Source organism: Oryx dammah, unplaced genomic scaffold (genome assembly GCF_014754425.2).
Source record: "Oryx dammah isolate SB20612 unplaced genomic scaffold, SCBI_Odam_1.1 HiC_scaffold_10, whole genome shotgun sequence".
NCBI lineage: Eukaryota > Metazoa > Chordata > Mammalia > Artiodactyla > Bovidae > Oryx > Oryx dammah.
In genome coordinates, this window is record NW_024070194.1 from 61978277 (window position 1) to 62004807 (window position 26531).

A 26531-nucleotide genomic window follows, 5' to 3' on the forward strand; every position below is an offset into this window, starting at 1 on the left:
AAGTCATTACTCCCATTTCCTTCAGGGTGTGATGCTGGCTTAAAAAAAATGCACAAAAACTAAACAAGTTATATTTTAAATGCCCTTTTCTCTCATGTAATTTATTTCAGTTTAGTTCAGTTCAGTCGCTCAGTCATGTCCGACTCTTTGCGACCCCATGAATCGCAGCACACCAGGCCTCCCTGTCCATCACCATCTCCCGGAGTTCACTCAGACTCACGTCCATCGAGTCCGTGATACCATCCAGCCATCTCATCCTCGGTCGTCCCCTTCTCCTCCTGCCCCCAATCCCTCCCAGCATCAGAGTCTTTTCCAATGAGTCAGCTCTTCACATGAGGTGGCCAAAATACTGGAGTTTCAGCTTTAGCATCATTCCTTCCAAAGAAATCCCAGGGCTGATCTCCTTCAGACTGGACTGGTTGGATCTCCTTGCAGTCCAAGGGACTCTCAAGAGCCTTCTCCAACACCACAGTTCAAACGCATCAATTCTTCGGCTCTCAGCCTTCTTCACAGTCCAACTCTCACATCCATACACGACCACAGGAAAAACCATAGCCTTGACTAGACGGACCTTAGTCGGCAAAGTAATGTCTCTGCTTTTGAATATGCTATCTAGGTTGGTCATAACTTTTCTTCCAAAGAGTAAGTGTCTTTTAATTTCATGGCTGCAGTCACCATCTGCAGTGATTTTGGAGCCCCCCAAAATAAAGTCTGACACTGTTTCCCCTCTTTCTCCATCTATTTCCCATGAAGTGATGGGACCGGATGCCATGATATTCGTTTTCTGAATGTTGAGCTTTAAGCCAACTTTTTCACTCTCCTCTTTCACTTTCATTAAGAGGCTTTTTAGTTCTTCACTTTCTGCCATACGGGTGGTGTCATCTGCATATCTGAGGTTATTGATATTTCTCCCGGCAATCTTGATTCCAGCTTGTGTTTCTTCCAGTTCAGCATTTCTCATGATGTTAATAAATGAAACTGATAAAATAAATGAAACATTCATTTTTCTTGCTGCTACTTCTTAAGGTGAAATTCTCTTTCCAACAAACTTTATTTCTAAGTTTTCATGGATTTGATGACTTCAGGGTCCACAAATGTGATATCATCCAGCCTTAATTAAATTTTTATTAGATGTCCCAGCAATTTTCTTACATGTAACATAATAAAGGATTCCATGAGTCAAGCTGCATTTTGGGAGAGCTGTGATCATTCTTCCAGAAACAACATAGTTTATTATATTTATAGAATATTATATTTATATAGTTTATTATATTTATATTCTCAATCTGCCCAGCTATCTATTGGCTGCTTCCACATACCTATGTGTATGTGAGTGTGTGTTCAGTGGTGTCCAACCCTTTGAGACCCCATGGGCTGTAGTCCACCAGGCTCCTCTGTCCGTGGGATTTTCCAAGCAAGAATACCAGCGTGGGTTGTCATTTCCTCCTCTAGGGGATCTTCCCGACCCAGGGATCAAACCCACAGCTCCTGCGTCTCCTGCCTCAGCAGGCAGATTCTTTACCACTGAGTCACCTGGGAAGCCCTGTAAACAAGGTCAAATTTCCCATCCTGGCAAAACCCTCTCTTGACAGTAAGTACTTCCTCCCCTTCAGTTCTTTCCCAGACATCCTTTTATTTTCTCTAAAGATTGTAGTTTCATCCAGATCACTAACTTCTCTTACTTTTATCACTTATGAAATCTGGCAAAAGTGGACCTCTCCTTCCTCCGCCCAAGCTAAATTCTGACTGAATTCCCAGATGCCACTCCTTGCCAGTTCTAATGACCTGCTTTTCCTCAGCCAGGTTGGCTTCCCTCTTCAGGTAATTCCTCCTCCTTCTCCTTCCTGAGCACCCTCCTCCATACAGCCTTCCCAAACCACTTCTCTAAGACTCTGACCTTGACCCTCTGTTCTTCTCCATCTTGTCATGCTTCTTCGCTGGTTTTCACTATCACTTATATGTTGATGATTCGACATCTCAATCTCATCCCAGACCACCACCTGGTAGAGTTGGCATCTATCTCCCCAGGAATGTCCCTTTACCATCTCAGTAATCCACGTCTAAAGCTGAATGCATCTGCCCCTTCCCTAAAGCGCCTGGAATATCTGGGAACTGGCTTAGACACTCTCCTGTTATTGGAAGTCTTCGTCACCTTACATCCTTATTAATTCAATCATTTCTAAATCTGGTCTGTCTCCAGGTCTGCCCCTTCAATACCAATACTACTTTTCTGAGAGGCCCATCCGAGTTTATCTCTCAGCTGACAAAAATCTGTCATGGCCAGCTGTCACCTGCAGGCAAGAATTCAACACCTTTCTATGACAGAGGAGACCTTTCTTGGTCTTTCAACTGTCTCTCCCCACAGGTAATGGCAGTTGCCAAAAAGCCTGCAATGGCACCCCACTCCAGCACTCTTTCCTGGAAAATCCCATGGATGGAGGAGCCTGGTAGGCTGCAGTCCATGGGGTCACTGAGAGTCAGACACGACTGAGCCACTTCCCTTTCACTTTTCACTTTCATGCATTGGGGAAGGAAATGGCAACCCACTCCAGTGTTCTTGCCTGGAGAATCCCAGGGATGGGGGAGCCTGGTGGGCTGCCATCTATGGGGTTGCACAGAGTCGGACACGACTGAAGCGACTTAGCAGCAGCAGCAGCAAAAAGCCTGCTATTTCCTGGCTCCAGGCCATTCTCTGTGTTGGGAACATATTTCCATCTTCTCCGCGCTCCTAAATCTTACTCTTGCTTCAAATCAAGACTGAAATAGTTCCTCAAGGAAGTCTTCCTTGACCCTTTAACCTAAATTGTGTGGTCTTTTTTTTTCCTAATTCACAGTGCTTGATCAGAAAATCATGGGATCCCCTCTCTTCCTCTCACCCATTTTCTTAGAATTATCTCTTTACCTTCCTATTTCTAATACTGCCCTGTAACCTCTACCTGGCAGGGACTATATTTTTTCCCTCTTTACAACACAATACTTGGCACCTAGACTATAGCTAACAAATGTTTGTTGAATGAATAAATAATTCTGAGAAATAAACTTCATCAACACCAACTTAATGGCCTATTAATTTCAATGTAATTGATAATGTAAAACACATATATGTGGCTATGTGAGAGGGATGGAACAATTCCTGTTCATACTGATCATCATATAATTAAGCCAATTTCTTCCAGTTAATGGGCTAATCCAACTGGATAATTTGGATATATTGAGAAGTTATTACTTTTGATTATGTGAGCGAACAATGTAATAGTAGTCGTATATTAAAATGGGACCCTAGGCACTATACCCTACAGTGCCACACATGGAGACATCGTATACGGGTTTGGTCCTCCAAGCCCACCCAGCTCTCTGGTGCAATTCTCTACCAGCCCCTCAACTCTGGCATTTCCTGTTCCATACACACCTACACACCTACATACCTACGCACACCTACACACACACACACACACACACACACACTCACATCAGCATGCACATGCCCACACATGCTCTTAGTGACTTCTTCCTGTTCTTGGTCTAACCGGGGGCCTGCCTGCCTAGTCTGTTTAAACCTGGATGCTATCTCTTTACCATACCTGTTTTGCAAGGTTTCAAACAGAAAGCCTGTGGATGACTATTGCTTCTCCTTTTAATACTGACATTTTCCACAACATATTACCTCAACCCAAAACACCATTCTCTGAAGTTAGCAGCCACAGACACAGTAGTGTAGGTGACAGAAGCTGGAAGCTTTTCCATGGCTCTCAAATAGAGCCATAAGTGTATTCACCTCTTCCACCCATGTACGTAGGGCTGGTCTAACTAAAGCACCGCAGGCCTTCTGTAGTTCTGCAGGAAAAATGATAAATAGGAACTGCTCAGAGAACTCTGGATGTGTAAAGAGTTTTTATTCATTTCTTATTTTGACATTTCTCATCTTCCATTAACTGATGAAATCTCAGGATAGCTGTCAGGCTCTTACATATATACTGCTTACCTTTTCTGATAAATTCACTAAGACACATGTAGCATTTTGGATCTCTTTATACACAGAACATCACTATAAAATCCAACAAAGTTACCTGATCACCCAAGGGAGTTGTGTAATCTTATTCAGCAGTTTATTTACCCCAGAAGCAAGTATGTTATTAATAATAAGGTCAAAGAATTCTTTTCTTCCTTCAAAGCAGATGACGCAGCAGAATTTTATTTTGTGTCCTCAACGCAGGCCAAAAAAAGAAAACTGTTTCTGGGAGCTTCATCTCATTTTACACATGAGTCTGTTAAAAATAAATTATTTGAGTGTTCTTTTAATGTACATTTTACTGGAATAATGTTCTTCAGATCCAAAGCTTGCCCTAGGCTATGGCTGAGTGAGGGCGAGGATTCTGAAAATGAGCAGTGTTTTGATTCTGGGACCTTGTCATGCAAGTCAGAGCCTGTTGGCAGGGCCTCTGCATGCCATTTGATGCTCACGTGGCCATCAAAAGCACTCACTGGCCTTAATTCTTCCTGCACCTGCAACAGTACCACTGCCTGTGATTATTACTACCCCAAAGATGATGGTTTAATCTCAGACAGTCTGAAATGGATACCACGGTAGTTAATATCTTAAATTATTACTGAAAGCCTTTTCAGTTGGCTCACCATTCTGTGGAGCACTCCTTCCTTGGTTCTGCCCTACTTTTTCCCTCTTGTTTAGTTTTTCCCTTCACTTACTGCTTCCACACTTCCTTATACTAATATTTCTATGGCAACCTCAGCAAACCTGCAGAGAACAGAAATGTTCAGCGCAGATAAGTAATTTTGTTCCCACATTCCAGATGAAGAAATGGAGGCTCCAGGAGTTAACATTATTGCTCATGGTCACTCAACTGGTAAATTGTGAGCCAAGGTGGTCTGGCACCAGAAACTTCCTTTAACAACCATACAGCAATCAAATGCTGTCTTCCCAAAAGGCCTTCTTCCAACCCCACCCCTGCCAAACCCTGGACGTGGTTCTTCTATGAGATTCATACTATGTCTGTGCTTGTCTTTCCCTGTGGGTCACATTCCTCAAGAATAGAAACTAGTTTTTATTTATCCAAGACAAAAAAATATGAAATTAAATTGATTGAACAAACACATCTTCCAACTGTTGGGTAGTTAGCATAGGAAACAGGAGTCCAGGATGGTGGTGGCTAAAAGACAAGGAAGAGAAAAGTCTGCAAAAACAGAACAAAGGAAAGTCTGAGGACCAGAGTGAGGACCTCAGGCAGAACAAACAGCACTCCTGGCTAGCCCAGTTTACATGGGGCAAGCCCAGGGGGAGAAAAAACATATAAAAAGAGGGGCCAAAGGGCCGGAGGTCTCTTTCTCCCCCTCTCTCCCGGGCTGGGGCGCTCTTCTTTTCACATCTTTGAGTCGACATGCCCTCATGCCTCAAGGATGGCTTTTCCTGCTATTATCTAAATAAAATAGAGCTATAACATGGAGCTGTAACACTGATTTGTCAGAGAGCTATCACATGGTCTGTTCGAGACCTGAGAGCTATAACAGTCTGTCCAAGACCCAAGAGCTGTGACACGCCAAGGGCTTTAATGTCCATCACTCCAAATCTTTCTTGTGATGAGACAGAACCGAGGGGAATACACCTGCCTGACACAACTAAAATTATCCCATTGGAGGAACAGCTGAACTAATATACGAAAACTGGGTGAACAGAACTTTTAAGTGGATTTCAATCATACCATGAAAATGTCATATATTTTAAGCACTCATCACACATATATGTGTAGCATATGGCAGACCTCAAATTACACATAAGTTACTTACTTATATCTTACGTATGTGAGATAGAACAGCTAGGTTTCCAATTAACCTACAAGAGCCTATTTCACTTTTTAAAAAGGCATCGATTTATTCCTCCATTTCTTTTTTTTAAATTGATTACTTGTTGAATGAGTGAATAAATAGAGGAATGAGTCAATGCATTTTAAAATCAGAAGTGAAACAGGCTTTTGTTGGTCTTTATTTAATATGTAAGTCAACCAAGTTTAAACTGAGAAGTTACTATGTGTTGGGTGCTATGTTAGCATGTAATCTTACTATTTTTGTTTTCTTTTTAGATTTTTTTAATGGTCTGGAAAATCCCAATAAAAAAGAATTAAGCAAATAAAATGAATAAGCACTGGCTATGGATCAACTATTTTCTGCTTGATGTTTGTTTGCCTCTTAATCCTGGGTACAGATTAATGGCCTAAGAAAAGCTATGATGTATCATCCATTGAAGAGTTCAGATCTTCTTTCTACTGCCTGGAATATCTATCTAGACCCATAAGAAAAAATAAAAGAATAGGAATTGCAGGGAAAGTAAAAGGAAAACACCAAATTAAACATGAAGAAAGATTAGAAAAATAAGACTCAGGTAAGAGAATTTAATTTGTAGAATGAGAAAGGGACAAAGAATTACTTAAGAAAATCAACAGGGAAAAATCTATTGCAGTTGCAACTTTGAACTCATCTGATAAATCTCACCTGATGTCTGAGCACTGAATTATTTTACCAGTCACTGAGAGAATATTTCCCAAATGAACTTATTCGAAACTTCCATTTAACAAATATTTATCGAGTACTTTCTATATTCCAAACACTATGAAATGTGCTAAAAAACAAAACAAAACAGAAAACATATGTGGTTCCTACTCTCATGGAGTTTACAGTCTAGTGGGGGAAACAGTTCTCAATCAAGTAATTACTCAAATAACAATATAACTGAAAACTTTGATGTATTTACTAAGACTCAGATGCAAGCAATACATCTCAAGTAAAAACTGAAATTTCCTGACTTATGCTATCAAGAAGTCTAAAAGTCACAGGGATCAGTTGTGTCCAACTCTTTGCCATAGCCCATCAGTCTCCTCTGTCCACGAAATTCTCTAGACAAGAATACCAGAGTGGTTAGCCTTTCCCTTCTCCAGAGGATCTTCCTGACCCAGCCATCAAACCCTTATCTCCTGCATTGCAGGAGGATCCTTTACCATCTGAGCCACCAAGGAAACCCGTCAGGAAGTCTATCTATAGATGGCTTTAGATGTATCTTCTCCCAATGCAGCAATCCCCAAAATAACTTTTATAAAAAAGACTCTCTCTTCCAGAATATGCATGTAACATTTAAGCAAGGACTAATAGGCCTGAAGTCCAAGACAAAAGGTTATTATGAGTATCCACCTTCGGGACATATGCTGAACTATCTGGGGAAGCACAACAAAATGACAAAGACCCAAGTGAACAACACAGAGTCAGCAAGATGACCTTCCTAAATGGTGGTGACATGCTGTTTCCAAGACTGAACATCCCCAAATAATGAGAAGGTACTGTTACAAGAAGGGGGTAAGAGCACATATCAGATGTTCACTCCATAAAATTAGTGTGACATATTGGAAGGACTTTGGAGGATGTTTCTAGAAAAGTAATAAATAGAAAGATATGGTGAAAAAAATATGCTTGTAGAATCACAAATACAAGTTGTTAAATACATGAAGGATGCTGACCAAAACTTCAGCAAGTGAATCACACTGAAAAACCTTGGAAAGATTTTAACTCACATCAGTGAGGTCCCATTCTGGGTACAGACTGATGGCCTAGCAAAAGCTAAGATGTATGAAGCATTAAGAAATCTTTTAGGATCTTGTTGAAAAAATGTCTAATAAGTTGCCCAATGATTTGTATCTGGAACTCTTGTAAGTATATCATCTTAGAGCACATTTTCCAGTTTGCATCTTTAGCTTTGAAATACCTGGAAAGCTCTTCATGCAGATTTCATGGTTCAATCTCTAATTTCTAGTTCATTCACTGTTTATCCATCTATGCTTTTTAACCATGGCATTCTCTCAAGAGAAACAAATGAACCAATTTTAACATTTTACCAGACAATTCAAATTGTTGGATTATAAATCACTAAAGTATTGCTTTCTCTATCTTCTTAGCTTACTGAGTGACTTGATTGTTCTTAAACCATCATTTGTGAATGAATTCTCAGTTCTTCACAAACATATATGACAAATTCCTTAACTCTGATGTCAATCTCTGGTTTGTCTACAGATTGTAATCATGGGTATTTAAATCCAAGGTGTCATGTGAAAGAAATTATGAGTGAAAGAAATTCTGCCCAAAGAAATATGTAGAAATAAGCTACAAACAAAACCCTTTGTCTGAGTGGTAAATCTAAACAAATGAACTGGCTCAGACAGTAAAGAATCCGTCTGCAATATGGGAGACCTGAGTTTGATCCCTGGGTTAGGAAGATCCCCTGAAGGAGGGCATGGCAACCCACTCCCATATTCTTGCCTGGAGAATCCCCATGGACAGAGGAGCCTGGCATGGTGTGGTTGATGGGGTCACAAAGAGCTGGGCACGACTGAGCAACTAAGCACCCATTAATAGTACTATCACACAAAGTAGAAGACATAACAAGACCCCTCCATTCTACAAATGTTCAATGGGGCTTCCTGTACTTGGAGCTGGTGAGGCAGTGGTGATCAGTCACAAACAGCCTCTCACCTTGGGCAGCTCACAGTCAAGTGCAGGCACGGCCTGTTACTCCACTGATGATAAGTGACACCATGAGGGTGTGCGGAATACACTTTGGTGAGGGACTCATCTCAGTCTTGGAGCTGGCAGAGAAAGACTGAGGAATGAGTCATTGATGCTGAAAATCAAGATGAAGCTGGGACCTGAAAGACAAATAGACAGGAAGAGAAGGAAAGGATGCTTCAAAGAGAGGGAATGGCATATGTAGCTTCATGGGGGAAGAAAGTGTGGGAAAGCTGGGAGAGCAGGAGGAAGGAAGTGATGAACTTGAGCCTGAAGAAGTAAACCAGGATCAGGTAATCAGGGCCTCTGACCTCTAGAGTGAGAGCCTGAGGAAGACTTGGAGGCATTTTCAGCAGAAGGGTGACACAGATTTGCATTTCATAAAGATCTTTCCAGCTGTGGAATGAAGAAAGAAGTCCAGCAGGATGATGTTGGAGGAAAAGTGGGACACTACTGAAATGAACAAGGCTAGAAAGGATGGTGCCTGCCAGAGCTGGGATAAGGGAACTGGGGATACGGAAAGGCAGTCTCAAGTCAAACATCAGTGCTTGGTTTGTAAAAAATCAGTGTCTCATTGGTTGTGCCTATTTTACAAAACACTCTTCTAAAAACAGCTTGACCAAAACTAAGATTGCACAAATCTGGCTTCCTGTGTAAAGCTGTTTTGCAATGTGTAGACAATGAGACTATCATCCGCAAGTGATGTTGAATCATGTTTTTAAAAATATCTGAAATGAACAACAGATGTTAAAAAGATAATGAAGGCTAAATAACAAAGAAATAAAACAGCCTGCCCAGCTTGTCCATTTACTCCCTATTAAAAAATATCCAGATCAGCAGGCAGGGTTCAGAGCAATGGCCAGACATAAACTGGGCTGAGAAGGAGGTACAATTAGGATTTTCAAATTAAGCAAACTATAAACCTTTAATTTATTGTCTTACAGTCTAAATAAAATCATAAATTTACTATCTTTAAATAGAAGCAATTTATAAAGTGTACTCTCTTTCAATGTAAATCTGCCACGGAATTGATATTAGTTAAAGAGCAAACATTAAGGAGAATCCTAAATCTAGAGGATTTTACCATTCTCATCAGAAATGATGCTTACAAAGCAGCAAATTTAAAGTCTTGCTTGGAACTGCTATGCTAATCAAGAGATAGGTTACTAAAATGACACTGTAAAAACATCATTTCCATGTATTATTTGCCTGGCAGCCACCTCTCATTTGTGGTAGTTCCTAAAAAGTTAGGAATTAACATTTTTTCTTTAGTTGAATTATTCATTTTAATCAACCTATGGTTTCCCCCTGCTATTTCCCAAGAAACAATTAGATGCATGTCTAGTACCATGATGTGATCAGGAAAATAGCACTAACATTCAATCTAAGGACATTGTTTCAACTAAAAAAAGGTCACTTGTCAAATAGCTACTATTTACAATTTGTTATGAAGCACAGTGGTAATTGTTGTGGGTTTAGCTGTTGTAGAAAATAAATTACATCGTTTCCAAGTTGTTTTGAAATTGAAATCTTTACCAAATGACCCTAAGATATAAAGTGATTTCCATCAAAACTTCAATACAGTTTTTAAAGAAATCTGAAAGTTTACTCTAAAATAGATATGAAAAAGCAAAGAGCCTTCCTTTGTTGTTAGACTAAGTTGTGTCTGACTCTTTGCAACCCCATAGACTGTAGCCTGCCAGGCTCTTCTGTCCATGGGATTTCCCAGGCAAGAATACTGGAATGGGTTGACATTTCCTTCTCCAGGGGATCTTCCTGACCCAGGGATTGAACCTGCAGGTAGATTTTTTACCACTGAGCCACCTGGGAAGTCCAAAAAGCCTTTAGGATAGCCAAGGTGCTCCTGAAGATCAAGAACAAGGAGGACAGCTTTGCCCCATCAAACAAAGACTTGTTAAAAGCTAAAGTAATTAAGAGTGTGGTATCTGCACAGGGATACTCTTCAGGGTACCATGCACCTTTATCTTTGAAGCATTATTATCTTTGGAACAGACCTTTGGAAAGTCTATCAGGGTTTGTCCCAGGTTTTATCTTTTATGGTAGAACATTCACAACCCCAATAACCCATGAATTCTACCTCTACGTAGAAGTCCTACATATGAACATGAGGAGACGTATGCAAGGCTATACCCAGTACCAGTGTTCAAAACAGCACTGACAGGCCAGGGAGATTCAGAGGTACAAGCTTGCAGTTAATAAAATGAGTAACAGGGATAAAATGTACAGCTTGGGGAATGCAGTCAATGACTATGCCAAAGCCTTTGACTGTTGTGGATCACAATAAACTGTGGAAAATCCTGAAAGAAATGGGAATACCAGACCACCTGACCTGCCTCTTGAGAAACCTGTATGCAGGTCAGGAAGCAACAGTTAGAACTGGACATGGAACAACAGACCGGTTCCAAATTGGGACAGGAGTATGTCAAGGCTATATATTGTCACTCTGCTTATTTAACTTATATGCAGAGTACCTCATGAGAAATGCTGGGCTGGATGAAGCACAAGCTGGAATCAAGATTGCCGGGAGAAATATCAATAACCTCAGATATGCCGATGACACCACCCTTATGGCAGAAAGTGAAGAACCAAAGGGCCTCTTGATGAAAGTGAAAGAGGATAGTGAAAAAGTTAGCTTAAAGCTCAACATTCAGAAAACTAAGATCATGGCATCTGTTCCCATCACTTCATGGGAAATAGATGGGGAAACAGCAGAAACAGCAGCTCACTTTATTTTGGGGGGCTCCAAAATCACTGCAGATGGTGATTGCAGCCATGAAATTAAAAAATGCATACTCCTTGGAAGGAAAGTTATGACCAACCTAGACAGCATATAAAAAGCAGAGACATTACTTTGCCAACAAAGGTCTGTCAAAGCTATGGTTTTTCCAGTAGTCATATATGGATGTGAGAGTTGGACTATAAAGAAAGATGAGCACCAAAGATTTGATGCTTTTGAACTGTGGTGTTGGAGAAGACTTGTGCCTTGGACTGCAAGGAGATCCAACCAGTCCATCCTAAAGGAGATCAGTCCTGATTGTTCACTGGAAGGACTGATATTGAAGTTTGGCCACCTGATGTGAAGAGATGACTCACTGGAAAAGACCCTGATGCTGGAAAAGATTGAGGGCAGGAGGAGAAAGGGATGACAGAGGATGAGATGGCTGGATGGCATCACCGACTCAATGGACATGTGTTTGAGTAAACTCCAGGAGTTGGTGATGGACAGGGAGGCCTGGCGTGCTGCAGTTCATGGGGTTGCAAAGAGTCAGACACGACTGAGCAACTGAACTGATAACATCTTTATATGGTGACAAAGGCAGTTAAAAGGTACAAACTTCCAGTTATAAGATAAGTACTAGGAATGTAATACACAACATGATAAATGTAATTAACATTACTATACATTATATATCAAAGCTCTTAAGAGAGTAAATCTTGAATTCTCATCACAAGGCACAAAAATTTTTCCTTTGTCTTTTATTTTGTACCTATATGAGATGATGGATGTTCATTCAACTTATTGTAGTAATCATTTCATGATGTATGGACGTCAAATCATTTGCTGTCTACCTTAAACCTGGGTTCTATTCCTGGATCAGGAAGATCCACTGGAGAAGAAAATGGCAATTCACTCTGGTATTAGTGCCTGGGAAATCCCATGGAGAGAGGAGCCTGGTGGGCAAGAGTCCATGGAGTCACACAGAGTCAGACATGACTCAGCACGCACATGCACCTTAAACCTACACTGTGTTATATATCAATTACATCTCAATAAAATGGAAATAAAACATGCCATGCCACTGTTCCATTTTAAGAAAAGTACTGATTTTTTGTTGACGGAAGATTGGATACACCCCTTATAGAAAAATAACTGGAAGACTATATAAATCCATTGGGGGATAAATCAACTGGGAAAGTTAGGACCAACACAATTACATGTGATACATATTTACAAAATTCAGCCTCAATCAAAATTGTTTCATAACATATAAAAATTTTATAGTTCCTGCCATATTTATAAATGTCACTATAGTGTTTTGATATAGGAAATATTATTACATATACTTCAATTAAAGCTTTCATAAAATCCATTTAAGTTGAATAAAATAAATAAGCATTTAGAAAACTACATACAATTTAAAAATTCAAATTATGAATCCAAACAGGTAAAAATATATACTATGCAAGATATACAATACCCTATGATGTTATATCAACATATGAAAATAAAACATTGAGCAATACCTTTATAATGTAGCAAGAACATTTTCAAACTAAAATGTGAAATGGCTTTTTTTTTAACCTTACAAGTCAACTTTACTTGTAAAGTTGGGCATTCAGAGTTTTCAAATAGGTGTTAAAATATTCTTTAAACTTTTGTTGCATGACAATAAACTCAATGACTCTATCCCTACTGCAAAAAAATAAGAACCAAAGATGCAAATACATAGCAATATGCCTTTTAGTTCAATTCTTGGAATACAGAAAATGGTAAATAATTGAAATGAAAATAGTTTTTAAATATGTAAATTAGAAATTAGTGATATAAAATTTAAAACAAGTTGACTGTCTACTAAAAGGGCTAAGTTACCCTTACCCTTAAAAGGAAAAAGTAATTATAGGTGTATATTCCCAAGAAATATATAAATACTAAAAGTCACAATTAAACTAACTAATATCAATCAATCATACTTCAATTAAAGTCAATAATAAGACAGCTAACATCAGATGATATAATATTTGAAAGAAGTATGGATATTAGTGCCCTATAGCTAATTTTAAACACAAAACTATGGTCTAACAAAATAATTGAGGGTTGTTTTTTTTTTTTTTAATCAAAAGTTCAGGACAGGATTCCTTTAAATATCAAGAACCCATAAGCATTGAAAATATGAGTTAGTATAGCAAAAATTATTTCTTGTACACTTTTCCAGGACTATTTTGCAATGTAGATTATATTGATGTAATTTCTTCATAGACCCTTTTGAATGTATTGAAGGAAATGGATAACAGATGGAAAAGGGGTGGGTGCACGCAAAAGAAGTCAGATACTGCTACATCTGCAGTAAGGTCAATAGGTTCTTTTAACCAAACAAAAATATACCAACTGAATAATCAGGTTCATTGGGTCAGTAGTAGCTGCTGTCTAAGCTGTATCTTGGAGAGAATTATGCAAATACGTATGTACTGTATGTATACAGACTCAGAAAGAGCAGTGCCTTAAATGCACCTACAGGACTACTTTACATTTTGAACATCATTATTGTTTATGAATTTCACATTGTAAAATAATAAATTCCACCTAGCTTACTTCCCTTTCAGGGTTTAGGGAAATAAATATTTAATAGGATGTCCAAATTACGATTTCAGAGAGAAAGAGTTGGGAGCTACTGCTACAAACAGATACCTATAAACACAGGAGTATATTACTACTATCTAAAAATCATCACTGCACATTGAATGTTCCATATTCCCAACTGCACCAAAGAACACATTAGCCTGATCTAAATAAACCAGGGTGTACTTACCAAGCAGCAAGCTTAGAGAGAATTTATTGGCTTTATGTAGACTTCTCCTATCACTGAACACTCCAAGGAGTCTGTACAAACTTGACTTTTAAACATTCTGATTCTTATGCAGTTTACCCACAGGGCAAATTCCCATCAGGCTCTCTATAGTCCTATAGCCACAGTCAGATAAGCACCTTACCTAGAGGATCACACCTTGAACAATACGTATTCAAGGGAAAATTTCCAATTAATGAGTGAAAAATAATAGGTGAGGGAAAGAGGAACTAAGTCATCAGTTCAGTTCAGTCACTCAGTCGTGTCCAACTCTTTGCGACCCCATGAATCGCAGCACGCCAGGCCTCCCTGTCCATCACCATCTCCCGGAGTTCACTCAGACTCACGTCCATCGAGTCCGTGATGCCATCCAGCCATCTCATCCTCGGTCGTCCCCTTCTCCTCCTGCCCCCAATCCCTCCCAGCATCAGAGTCTTTTCCAATGAGTCAACTCTTCGCATGAGGTGGCCAAAGTACTGGAGCTTCAGCTTTAGCATCATTCCTTCCAAAGAAATCCCAGGACTGATCTCCTTCAGAATGGACTGGTTGGATCTCCTTGCAGTCCAAGGGACTCTCAACAGTCTTCTCCAACACCACAGTTCAAAAGCATCAAATTTTCGGTGCTCAGCCTTCTTCACAGTCCAACTCTCACATCCATATATGACCACAGGAAAAACCATAAGATTCCAGAAAAGTAAAGTGGAAGTCATTTTGCATCCCTGCCTTCTTGACTCTCTCTTGACAACATCACAGGCCACTGTCTACTGTAATGCCCGAAGCAGAGAGGACAGCTGACTTTAATTTGGAGGGGAAAGGCGAGTTACTAGTGCTCAGATGTGTTTGGATGGCCTCTGGAGGAAGAGATGGCAAGTTTGTGTTTCAAGGAAGGTCACACAGTTTCTGACCCTGTGTTCAGATCTACAATCCTTAACAGGCTATCCTAATTGCAAACAGGCTCCTGACAAGACCTCTAATTCTATTTAAATACCCAAATCTGTGCCATCAATCCATATCTTATCACCTTTTTAATTAAAGAGGGCAAAAGAGAAACAAAGAAAAAACACGCAATGAGTTCAAAGTCTGGTTACAATACAATGTAGAATATTTTGTATTCTCTTCTTTCCTCCGATAGAATTCTTTTGGCCAGGCAATATATGACACAATAAATAGTGGGGAAAAGTGTCCTAGAAAAAGCATCGATACAGTACTGTCTGTACTTCTTAGTCTGTCATTCTGCAGCAACTTCCTCAGCTGAACAGAATCATAGTCTGGGGGATAGTGAGAGAAGACCTCCTGTGTAAACCTCAGGGAAGAAGAAAAATTTCTCAGAGTGGGATACTGGAAAGAGATAATCAGAGCTTCATTAAGCTTCATGAAATATGTGCTCAGAATAAAGGCAAAGGACTGAAATTAGATTAAAAGAAAGCAGAAAAGCAACTCTGTAATATACAACCTTATGTATTAGGGTGATTGCTTTTTATTTACTTATTTCCCCTCTCTAAAACTAATACAAGATTTTAAGTGAGAAAAGCTGGACACAGCTAAATGAAAGTAGGGAAAGACAAGATGAAGACCTAGGTAAACCAGTACAAGAAACGCACACCAGAAGGTTCATATACTTGTCGGACTCGGGCCACAAATTGTGCTCTGAGCTTTCAAAAAACCTTGTGTTTTTAAAGTAATATTTCTGGTCATTATTCATAATGTCCAAAAGATACAAACAAACCAGTTCACAAGAACTGTATCATTGTTAAGACACAGTGTCTTTCTTTCCCTCCCTCTCTCTCTTACTTGAGGAACAATGACTGTGCAAAGCATTGCACCACACCCCCAACCACCTTCCCCAGTAACAGCTACCATAACGAGTTTTGTGCTTAGTTGTGTCCAACTCTTTGTGACCCCATGGACTACAGCCTGCCAAGCTCCTCTGTCCATGGAATTTTCCAGGCAAGAATACTGGAGTAAGTTGCCATTTCCTACTCCAAGTGATCTTCCTCACCAGGAATCAAACCTGCATCTCCTATGTCTCCTTCATTGGCAGGTGGATTCTCCACTACTCCACCACTTGGGAAATCCCATAATGAGTTTTAGGAGACTGTTTTGAAAGCCACCTTCAGTGTAAGTTCATGGAATGAGGCCTAAGCACAATTCAGTTCAAAAGTAATTTCGAAAAGAACTAAACTTATTTAATAGTGTTCATCTCCACTGAAAATAGAGCACCACCACTATATACACATATTATGTATACACACACATATATACATACATATATATACACACACACAGAGTATACACTGTACTTTAAGGTATTAGATTAAGAACATGAGAGAAAAATATAGTCAGAACTCAGAAGTGTAGTAGAATAGTGCAATGAACTTTTTGAAAGTTCTATTAACAGAAGGTTTAAGGCCATTATGACAGACCTTTGGATTCTCTTCTCTCATTTTAAACTATTGTTCTGAGGCCTACTGTACATTATTTCCATCTTACTAATGGCCATCTGAAGAGCCTGTTTTTTTGTTTTGTTTTATTTTGTTGTTTTTTAATCAAAGAAAGGTAGTTATTGGCTCATATAACTGAAAAAAGTCCAGGGGATATAATAGCTTCAGGCATGGTTGGATCCAGGGGCACAAACATTGTCAACAGGACTCAAGCTTCTCCATCATGTGGCTGCTTTCCTCTGTACTGACTGGCTTCATTCAGAGGCTGTGATTCATGTAGTGGGAAACTGACTTAAGATTTTAAATCTGATAATTTGATCAATTCGTTCATCTCTATGAACATATTGTTTCTACAAGGGAAGATACATTTTAGGAAGCAACAAATGAGACCAAAACTGTTGAAAAGAATCCACAGTACCGACATCTCTGCATGAAAGTATCTGATTCGCGCAGACAAGAAATCTGTGGGGAGTGAATTAGTATTTTCCACTCCTAAGTTTTACTCAAGCACATTCTCCTTGATAAGAACCTCTTTCTAAAGATCAAACTTCAGAAATGCATAAATGGTCCTAACTGTAATGATTCTGAATCTCTCTGCAAATATCCATGAATTTCAAACCTTACTTCTGAAATGAATATTCAAGATTAGTTATGTCTCATTCCAAACTTACCCAGCCTCAGGCTTCAACTTCTATCTATCCTTTAAAGAAAAAAGACTCTCACATTCTATATTTTAAAAATGTTTTATTTGCAATCTGGAGTCATTGATAAAAAAATATTTTAAAAATTTTTCTAATAATCTGATACATGCCCATTTTATAGAGAATATTCACTTGAATTAACCCTGTCATAATCTTTTGCCCCAGATATGTCTATATATAGTGACAGTACATCTCAACAGAAATGCTCTCATAGCAAACTCCACAAATTAGTGGTATTTCAAACTAAGTTTTTCAACTCTAATGAAAGCAGAAAATAATAGAAAAACATCCAACTAGAGAAACAACTAAATGTAAATGATCTGCTAAAAATAAACTACTTGTCTCTACAACATTAGAAAGTTTAAAAACTGAAAATTCCTTGGAGTCCTAAATTATCATTGCTCTCTCTATAGTGGTAATGAACTTATTTGTTGCATTAAATCATGTTTAAGAGCAACATGAGGCCAAAATATAACTACATATTTTTAGACCATTTTTCCTGATTTAAACTTTTGAATTTTTTAAGATAAATGCATCTATCTCCTTTGACATTGTTACTAAACCTTTACAATCAGTTCAGGATATAAAGATGAATGTATAACAATACGGAAATGATTTGAGACTTATAAAATTTACCATTATTCTAAGCTTATTTTTCTCTAAATATTGGTTGAGGTGTACTATTTAGTATGAGGAAATACTTTTCAGATGTAAGTATTAATACAACACATTCAATCTTTTAAAAAGTTCACTATACAATAATGAACTTTTAATCATAAGAGAGATGTTTTCAAATATATTCTTGAGAATCCCACAGTAATGTGGTAATAATTGTCAACAGTGATGAAGAAGAGAGCATTTGGGGTTTCCCACTACTTATTATACAACAAGAATGTATTCAAAGTATAAGTCTACATGTAGGAAGTACTATATAAATGTTAAATGAATATTTAATTTCAATGAAAAATGGGAAATAAAATAAACTCTCATTAAGTTGCCATTCATTTTTAAATGTCAAGTTGAAATATCAACAAACACTGCACATAGGAAAAACAAAATATTGAGGATCATTAATTCAAGGTTTGGGAAAGAATGGGAAGTAAATTAGCAGTTTCTTTGCCCTCTGGTGGCAACAAAATCAACTGCAGCATTTCTAAAGTAATGTATAATAAAAATGTTTCTGTTATGAAATCAGGTTTCTCCCCCCTGTGTCAAAATGTCTGTAATAAAAATCCTGATTACTACATGCCAAATTCCAAGACTGTTGGACTTTTTAAAAATTTCTTGTTTTGAACTTTTGGCTAGTCTATTTTACAAAGGAAACTATTTTTTTTTTCTTCCATTTCATTGCTACACTTTATATTTTACAGTATGCTATTTAATTCCAAGATGATTTCATGAAAGTAATGGAGATTGATACCTGGGAAAGAAGCTACTTCAGTTTGTAATATATCTTTAAAAAAACTGCCAAGAAATTTAAACTATTCCTTTTTACTCAAGCCTATAAATACATGGGCTTCTAGAGTAGTTTTCCATAAGAAATATTGGTTTACAACACCTGCAGATTTATGCTGAGCAATATATATATTTTATAATTCCCGAAGTAAAAGCTTTTAATTATATGACCAATTTTAGAGTGGAATGGATTTTACCCTCAATTTGAGAACTTAGTAAACTTACATATATATATTATTCTTTCCTTAGTAATATATTATTAATGAAAAAGGTTCAGGAAAAAATAAACATTTGTTGACTTTTTTTTTTTTTTTTTTACTGTAAATGCATTATTTACTTTCAATGCCAAAGAAGTTTTCAAATAATCAACTTAGAATGCATTCTGGCACACCTACCTCTCTAATCTCCTTTGGGATATAATAAATTGCTTTCTTTAAGCATTTATTTCATGAATATGCCCATGAAAACTACTGTTGCCCTTTTTAAAATAAATGTGCTGCTTCCCAGACGAGTAACAGTTTTTTTTTTTTTAACCAATGAAATGTATCAGAGAAATAAACAGAAGGTATGATGTATTGATATAAATAACACCTTGTCAAGAACAACCTATGTCCTTCTATGCAGAACAAACCGACATCCAGAAAATTTGCGTTTTATTCACAGCTTTAAAAGTGGTATCTTGTTGCCCACTCCTATCCCCAACACACACCCCTCTGATGATAAACCGGAGCACAGTCAGAATCGGTTTTCTCTGTAATGTTTTCAGCAGGAGCAGACACAGTGTTTCGGCTGTCTCAGGTTGGTAAAATTTCATTTAAGGACTTCCTTCTACAGTCACCTCACCTGGAATCCCCAGGTGCTCTCCCTAGCCTTCCCTCTGCGACTTAAAGTTTGACATTTGTGGACGCCAGAATACTTTCCGAAGAATCACTCATTTCCCCTCCTCAGAATTAAAAGAACAAAACAAACCTTGATTATCCTAACCAGCTAGCGTTTATTTCTCAAGTGTTTTTTCCTCATTCACCTCCTCTCAAAGTCTATGCATTTCTTGGGGAGGGGGAGGGATGGGGGGAGCGGGGGCGCGGCGAAATGGGAAGCAGATATTCGGTTCACGGTGGACAGGGTCCTGGAAGGCAGCTGGACCTTCCGCTCCGCAGAACCTGGCCGGGAGAAGCCGCCGGGCCCCCGGCGCAGGGCTGCATCGCCGGCTCAGCGCTCGACCCCGGGGGCGCGGTCCTGGGCCGGACGCGCACCTGGCTGGCGCAGCCGCCGGAGCAGGGGGCGCCGCTTCTGGGCTGTGCGGGGCTCCCGGGCTCCGCGCGGGGGCAAAGCCAGGCCACTCGCAGGAACCCCTGCCCGTTCAGGCCTGTCCGCGAAGCCGGCCGGCGGAGGACAATGGGGCGGGTGGTTGGTCTCCAGAGGCGCGTCCACCCCATCTCTGCCACCTCCTCCCCTCCCCGGTGTCCCGCCGCACCCACCCCGCCCCACTTCCAGCGCCGGCTCAGCCCCAGATAGCAAGAGCGAGCAGAGGTTGGGACCGCCTGAGGGAGGAAGGTGCGGCCACAGGGAATTTTCTCCAGCAGAGGGGAGCGCTGCAATCCCCGGCTGCCACCACATCCGCCACAATGCACCCCCTTAGTTTATCTCGGCAGGAGGCAAAGAGGAGGGAAGGAGGAGGAGCCCGGGAGGACGCAGACCAGGATGCCAGTTCCTGGGGAGGTATCCGCGGGAAGGTTTGCTCTAACACCTGAGCCCTCTCAGGACGCCTCGGGGGAAGACAGTACCATCCCCTGCTTACCGCTCAGGTGAAGCAAGTGGTAAATCCTTAAGAAAAACCCTCAGTCCCTACCACCCTACTCATCCAGCCAACCTTCTGCTCATCTGAGAAGCCCCAGTTTACTTGAAATGCAATTGCAATAACTTTACCAAGGGCAGATAGATGGAGTGGAGGTGGGTGAACTGGGTACCAGAGAGGTCTTCGACTGGGCAGGAAAGCAACAAGCGAAACTGCATCTTACCATTGACTTGATTTCCAGGCTTCCCTTCAGCGAACTGAAACCGGTCCATTAAAAAGTGGCAAAGTAACACAACTCCTGCAGCAGCCAGGTCGGCCCTCCGGAACCTCGCCATGCCGCCGCCGCGATCTCCCGCTGCCCGCCAGTCCTTCCCCGGCGCCCTGTGCTGCTCCGGGGCTCCCTTTGGAAATGGGGACAACGGGGCTCAATGCTGCGGACCGGTCTCGGAGGGACGCAGAGGCCTTTGTAAATTTCTCTGGGGTTGCACACCCAGGAGCCTGGACGAGGACGAAGGGAGTGCAAGCGGAGCGCAGTCCTCTCCGGACCTCCAGGTCTCCCTTCACAACTTGCCACAACACTCGCAGTCCTCACCCCAGACACAGAACAACAACTGCGGAGACGAGAGGCCACTTGCAGCTGGGGCTGGCAAACTCTCTGTTCCGCACAGGCAGCGCCACCCCGGTGCCCGCAAACGGTGACTTCCGAGCCCCAGCGATGCGCTCCACTGGGTTCAAAACAGATCTAATTCCACAGCCAGCGCGGGTGCCTCCTCCAAATCCAAGAGGGCTGTCGGCTCGGAAGGAACTTTCCCCAGTCTTGGGATGGCCCCCCCTAGGGAGGCTTAGGTTTTCGGGAAGGGGGTTAACAGCGGGCTGGCGAAAGCCCTCCGACAAGTTTTTCTTCTTTTCTTCGCCCGACGCAGGGCGCGCGTCCTCGCCCGCAGCCGGAGGGATGAGAAATCCCTAAGAACTGAGCCTTGGAAAGGCTCAGGCTGCAGCAGTCTGAGGTCCGAAGGCAGAAAAATGTATTGGGAAAGGGGGTGGGGTGGTGGGGAGAAACCGGGAGGAAAAAGTCAGGCTGAAACCTATTGGGATAGGGTTCCTCCTGGCGAAGGAGGAGGTGGCCCCGAGCCCCGGAGTTTGGTGGCGGAGGAGGCGCTGCCGCCGCCGCCGCCGCGCTCCCCCGCGCTCCTGCTCCACACTTTGGGGAGGGAAGGCGGCTCGCAATTTGCTAGATCCGCCGCTGCACCCTCCTCCCGCCTCCCCCTTCCCTCCCCCTTGCTCCTCCCGGCGTCTCCCACCTTCCTCCCCGAACCCGGCAGCTAGCACCGACCTGTCCAATGGCTGCACTTTTCCTGGGGCTGGCAGAGGAGTCACCGAGAGATTAAACCCGCGGAGGAAAGCAAGGGGGAGTGAGAGGGCAACTCCAGCCCGGCGTGCCCCTGGCAGCTCGGCGGCCAGGAGCTCCGGGAGAGGAGGCGAGAAAGGCGAACGAGGAGGGGAGTGCCGGACGGCACCTCGGCGCCGCTCGGGCGCCATCCCCGCACTCGGCTCGCCCGCACCCGCGGCGAGCCAGCAGCGCCCGCACCCACCTGACCCTGGGCAGCCCTCGCGCCCGTCTGCGGGGCTTCTGCGGCCCAGCAGCCGACCCAGGGGCCACTCGCCGCCGACGGGGTCTTCCTGGGCCCTAAAGGGTTAATTACAGCTCGCCATTCCTGGGAGGGCGTGTGCGGCGGAGGTGGGGGGTGCGGAGAAAGCAAACTCAAGCCAATTCGGTTACTGACCCAGCGAAGCCCTTTCGGACCCCAGACCCGCGGGGCCCGGGCAGCGTGCGGCGGCTCGGACCCCCCGCGGCGGCTTTGTTATAAAGTGTCAGCGGGAGCGAAAGCGAGAGTTTCAAGAAACAGGAGGCCCACAGAATTTCCTACGGGGGCTTTAACTGGCTTTCTCTAGCTCGTTTGTTTTTGTTTTTTCAGCTCGCGGAAGTGCTTCAGCGTTAACCCTTTCCAGCCCTCTCAATAGTCTACGTCTTGTTTTGAATAGTTAACTTTATTTTAATTGGGGTAAAGATTTACAAAGAAAGAAAGGGAAGCAGCACATCGGTTAAAATTGTAGAACCAGACTTAGTTAGGATTCCACCTCCCCTACTGATTAGCTAAATGGCTTTGTTTTTCTTAGAGTCTCAGTTCCCCATCCGTCAAATGGGGAGAATTGTAGTTATACCCTTAAAAGGTGGTTGCATTGGATTAAATGCGTTAATACGGAATAATTAAAGAGTTGAGAACAGTGCCTAGCACGACGTACATGACTTTATGCTTCTTAAAGGGAAGAGAGGGAAGGAAGAGGAGAGAAGGCGTTCTAAATCAAATGGAGAAGTCGCTTCAGTGTTATAAAGGCAAACGGTCCTTAGTCTTTTCCATGCTCTGAAAAATTGAGGGGTGCCATCCATAACCACCTTAATTTTGTCTCAATACCCACTGGAAGTGGAGCCCGATAATTAAACTACTCTTCCAATTTGATGCCCAAAGAATGCCTCTCTCATGGTTACTTGGCTGGTGAGCAGAAGAGAAACAAAAAGTGTACCATGTTGTTCTCGACCCCATACTCAACTTGCTATTTTGCAAATGTTATGCGCACACACTTTTTTATGCTCTTTGCTCTCTCCGGAGTTTTCTTCCAACCAGTTGATTGTCCCGCCTCACCTTATTTACAAAACCTGGTTCTTTTACTTCTGCCCAGCCAAGCGTTTTTAAGTTCTGGGTACCCTTACACCCAAAGCTGAGTACCTGAGATACTTACCTATTTAACATTAAGTTGAAAAACGTAATCTTCCTATCAAAATCTGATTGTCATTTCATTAACATTGATTTTTCCCCCCCTCTGTATCCTTGGTGACCTCACTACTTCATGAATCCCTGAACAAATAAAACATTTAGCGCAGCTCCATGTCCCATTTATCTGCAAAATCATGGGCACCTAGCAGGGAGCCATTTCAAGAGCATCTCTTCCTTAGGCTGGAGTGTTTCCCATCCCCTTCCACCGTAGAAAAATGGGTGTTTCCTGCTTTTCAAAGAAGAAACAAGTCCCTGCCTCCCCCCCCCCCCGTATCATTTTCTTTCTTTTTTTCCCTTTATTATTATATGTGCAAATTAGCAGTCCTTATTTTTGTTTGTTGTCAGCAATGCTTTGCCCTTCTGATGGAAGGTATATACCCTAAGAGGAGATCTGATGCCAAAGATTGAAAGGGAGCCAAGTGGTAATTCAGAGGGACTCTGGAGAGGCTTCTGTGTGTTCTACCTATCTCACTGGTGCTGTTTCATTTTACTCATATCTTACGAATAAGTAAGTCTTATTCTGAAGAGCAGCCCACACAGAAAATGCTTAAGTATGGGAGAGAAGATGCAGGTAAGCAAAATTCAAGCATGCGTGGTGATTTAGTGCTCAGAACTAAGAAAGAAGTGCACCATCATAATAAAGTTAGGCTTTGGTACATTGCCTTAAATGTCAACCAATGATTATTTGGTAAAAATTATTTTTCCTTTACATCATAGCAGGTGACAAAGAACTAAGATGTATGTAGGATGGTATGTTCAGGGTGAAATGGAAAGTTCATTACTCATATAAAATCCTCTTAATTAAAAGTAGTATACTTTGTGGCCTAAATGATCTAAGTCTGCCATACATATTTCACCACAGAATAATCTATTTCACTTTGAGGGAAACAAATTAAGATGTCTCTAAGGAAAAAGTTTCATCTTCCATCTTACTAGAAAGAGAAGAGTTACAGTGAGTGAGGTTTGTTTCTATTTACTGTAGTTATAAGAACTGAATTGCTGGGATTTTTTTTGTTTGTTTGTTTTTTACTCACTAGCTTAATTTTAACTAACCTCTCAAGGAACAAATGAATCAGCAATCTTCATGGAGCGGTACTTGACTTCCTTGTCCATGACAAAAGATCTGAAATTCACTGAACACCCTCCTTTTAAGATCTTAAAATTGTATGTGAGAATCACTCTCACCAACAGAGAACTTTGGGTGTTCATTAGCACCTGAGGTAATGTCTATACAGATTTCAGTCCTGTTCACAGCCCCTTTTGTATACTGACCTTCAGAGCCATTTCTGCACATTCCAAGTGCAATACTATCTATCTGAAGGTAATTACAATTACCCATCTCATCCCACCTCCAACTTTGTCATCTCTCCTCAGTTGAAACTTGGCTAACAGGATACTCAAGAAACCATCATGCTCACTTAGAAAAGAATTGAGATGTAATACAGGCTGTGGGGGGTACTCACTATTTATTGTAACCTATTTTTTGTTATTTCAGGAAATAGTTTTTGTCTATTTTAATAGGATTTGTTAAAACTTTATACAATTGCTGTCATGGACAGCAAGGAGATCAAACCAGTTAATCCTAAAGGAAATCAACCCTGAATATTCATTGGAAGGACTGATGCTGAAGCTGAAGCTCCAGTACTTTGGCCACCTGATGCAAAGAGCCGACTCACTGTAAAAGATCCTGATGCTGGGAAAGATGGAAGGCAGGAGAAGAAGGGACCAACAGAGGATAAGATGGTTGGGTGGCATCATCAAATCAACAGGCATGAATTTGAGCAAACTCTGAGATGGTGAGGGACAGGGAAGCCCTGCATGCTTCAGTCCATGGGGTCACAGAGAATCAGACATGACTGAGTGAGTGAACAACAACAACAAAAGGGAAATTACTATTAGTGGATTCCTTTTATTCAGTCCTAATCTAATATTACCACCTTTTCCTCCAGGTCTAAGGCGTTTCCTCTCCCTCACCATTTGATAAAACTAATCTTTTTATCTTTAGCACACAATTACAAGAGTCCTTTCTTCATCTTGGCTGATTTCTTTTTTCAATTCATCCCAGCCTCTCTTTCCCCCACCCTCTCCACCTCCACCGTGTCCACAAGTCTATTTTCTGTCTGTATATCCATTGCTGCCCTGCAAATAAGTTCTTCAGTTCCATCTTTTTAAATTCCATATATTTATGTTAATATACAATATTTTTTCCTCTTTCTGACTTACTTCACTCTTTATAATAGGCGCTAGGTTCCTCCACCTCACTAGAGCTGACTCAAATGCATTCCTTTTTATGGGTGAGTAATATTCCATTGTATTCCATTGTATACATGAAATATACATATATGAATATTCCATTGTACAATATTCCATTGTACCACAACTTTTTAATCCATTCATCTGTTAATAGACATCTAGATTGCTTCCATGTCCTAGCCTATTGTAAATAGTGCTGCAATGAATATTGGGGTACATGTGTCTTTTTCAGTTATGGTTTCCTCAGGGTATATGCCCAGTAGTAGGATTGTTGGGTCAATAGGGTAGTTCCTTGTTGTTTATTCACCTTGTTTGACTTCTGCTCTCAGAATCAACTGAGAATTCATTATACTATTTCTGGATATTTCAGCTTTTTGCTCTTTTATAATCTTAAGTAAAATTTTTATGAATAGAGTATTTTGAATGAAATAAGCATTTAAAAAATTACATGACAGCTAGTAGCACTCTTTTTTTTTTCAGGGACATTAAGTATGCAAGAGTACTTAATGCCTTTTATCCTCATGTCAATAGTACATTTACTATTTAGATGAAATTAAAATATAATTATATTTGGCTCACTCGTAATGAAATAACATACTGCATTAAAATGGCATACATGTTTTACTGTCTTCTGAATCTTAATAAGCTAAAGTTTTTTGACCAGTAAATTGCAAAGTACAAAAATGTGCAATTCAAAATAGTAGAAAACAAATTATTAAAATAGACTGCTTGCTGCTGCTGCTGCTAAGTCACTTCAGTCGTGTCCAACTCTGTGCAGCCCCATAGATGGCAGTCCACCAGGCTCCCCTATCCCTGGGATTCTCCAGACAAGAACACTGGAGTGGGTTGCCATTTCCTTCTCAAATGCATGAAAGTAAAAAGTCACGGTGAAGTCGCTCAGCCGTGTC

General features: G+C 41.0%; 1 protein-coding gene across 2 annotated transcripts in view; it reads right to left on the reverse strand.

Moving 5' to 3' along the window:
* The window catches only part of PLXDC2 (plexin domain containing 2), a 440730-nt gene extending 419019 nt beyond the window's left edge, over positions 1-21711 (reverse strand). The window contains exon 1 of one of the 2 annotated variants that reach the window (XM_040248599.1): positions 20760-21711. In XM_040248599.1, coding sequence (XP_040104533.1) covers positions 20760-20871 — 112 coding nt within the window. In that variant the 5' untranslated portion in view covers positions 20872-21711. The remainder of the gene's footprint in view (positions 1-20759) is intronic. The other variant, XM_040248598.1, reaches the window with a different exon arrangement.
* Between the last annotated feature and the right edge of the window lie 4820 nt (positions 21712-26531).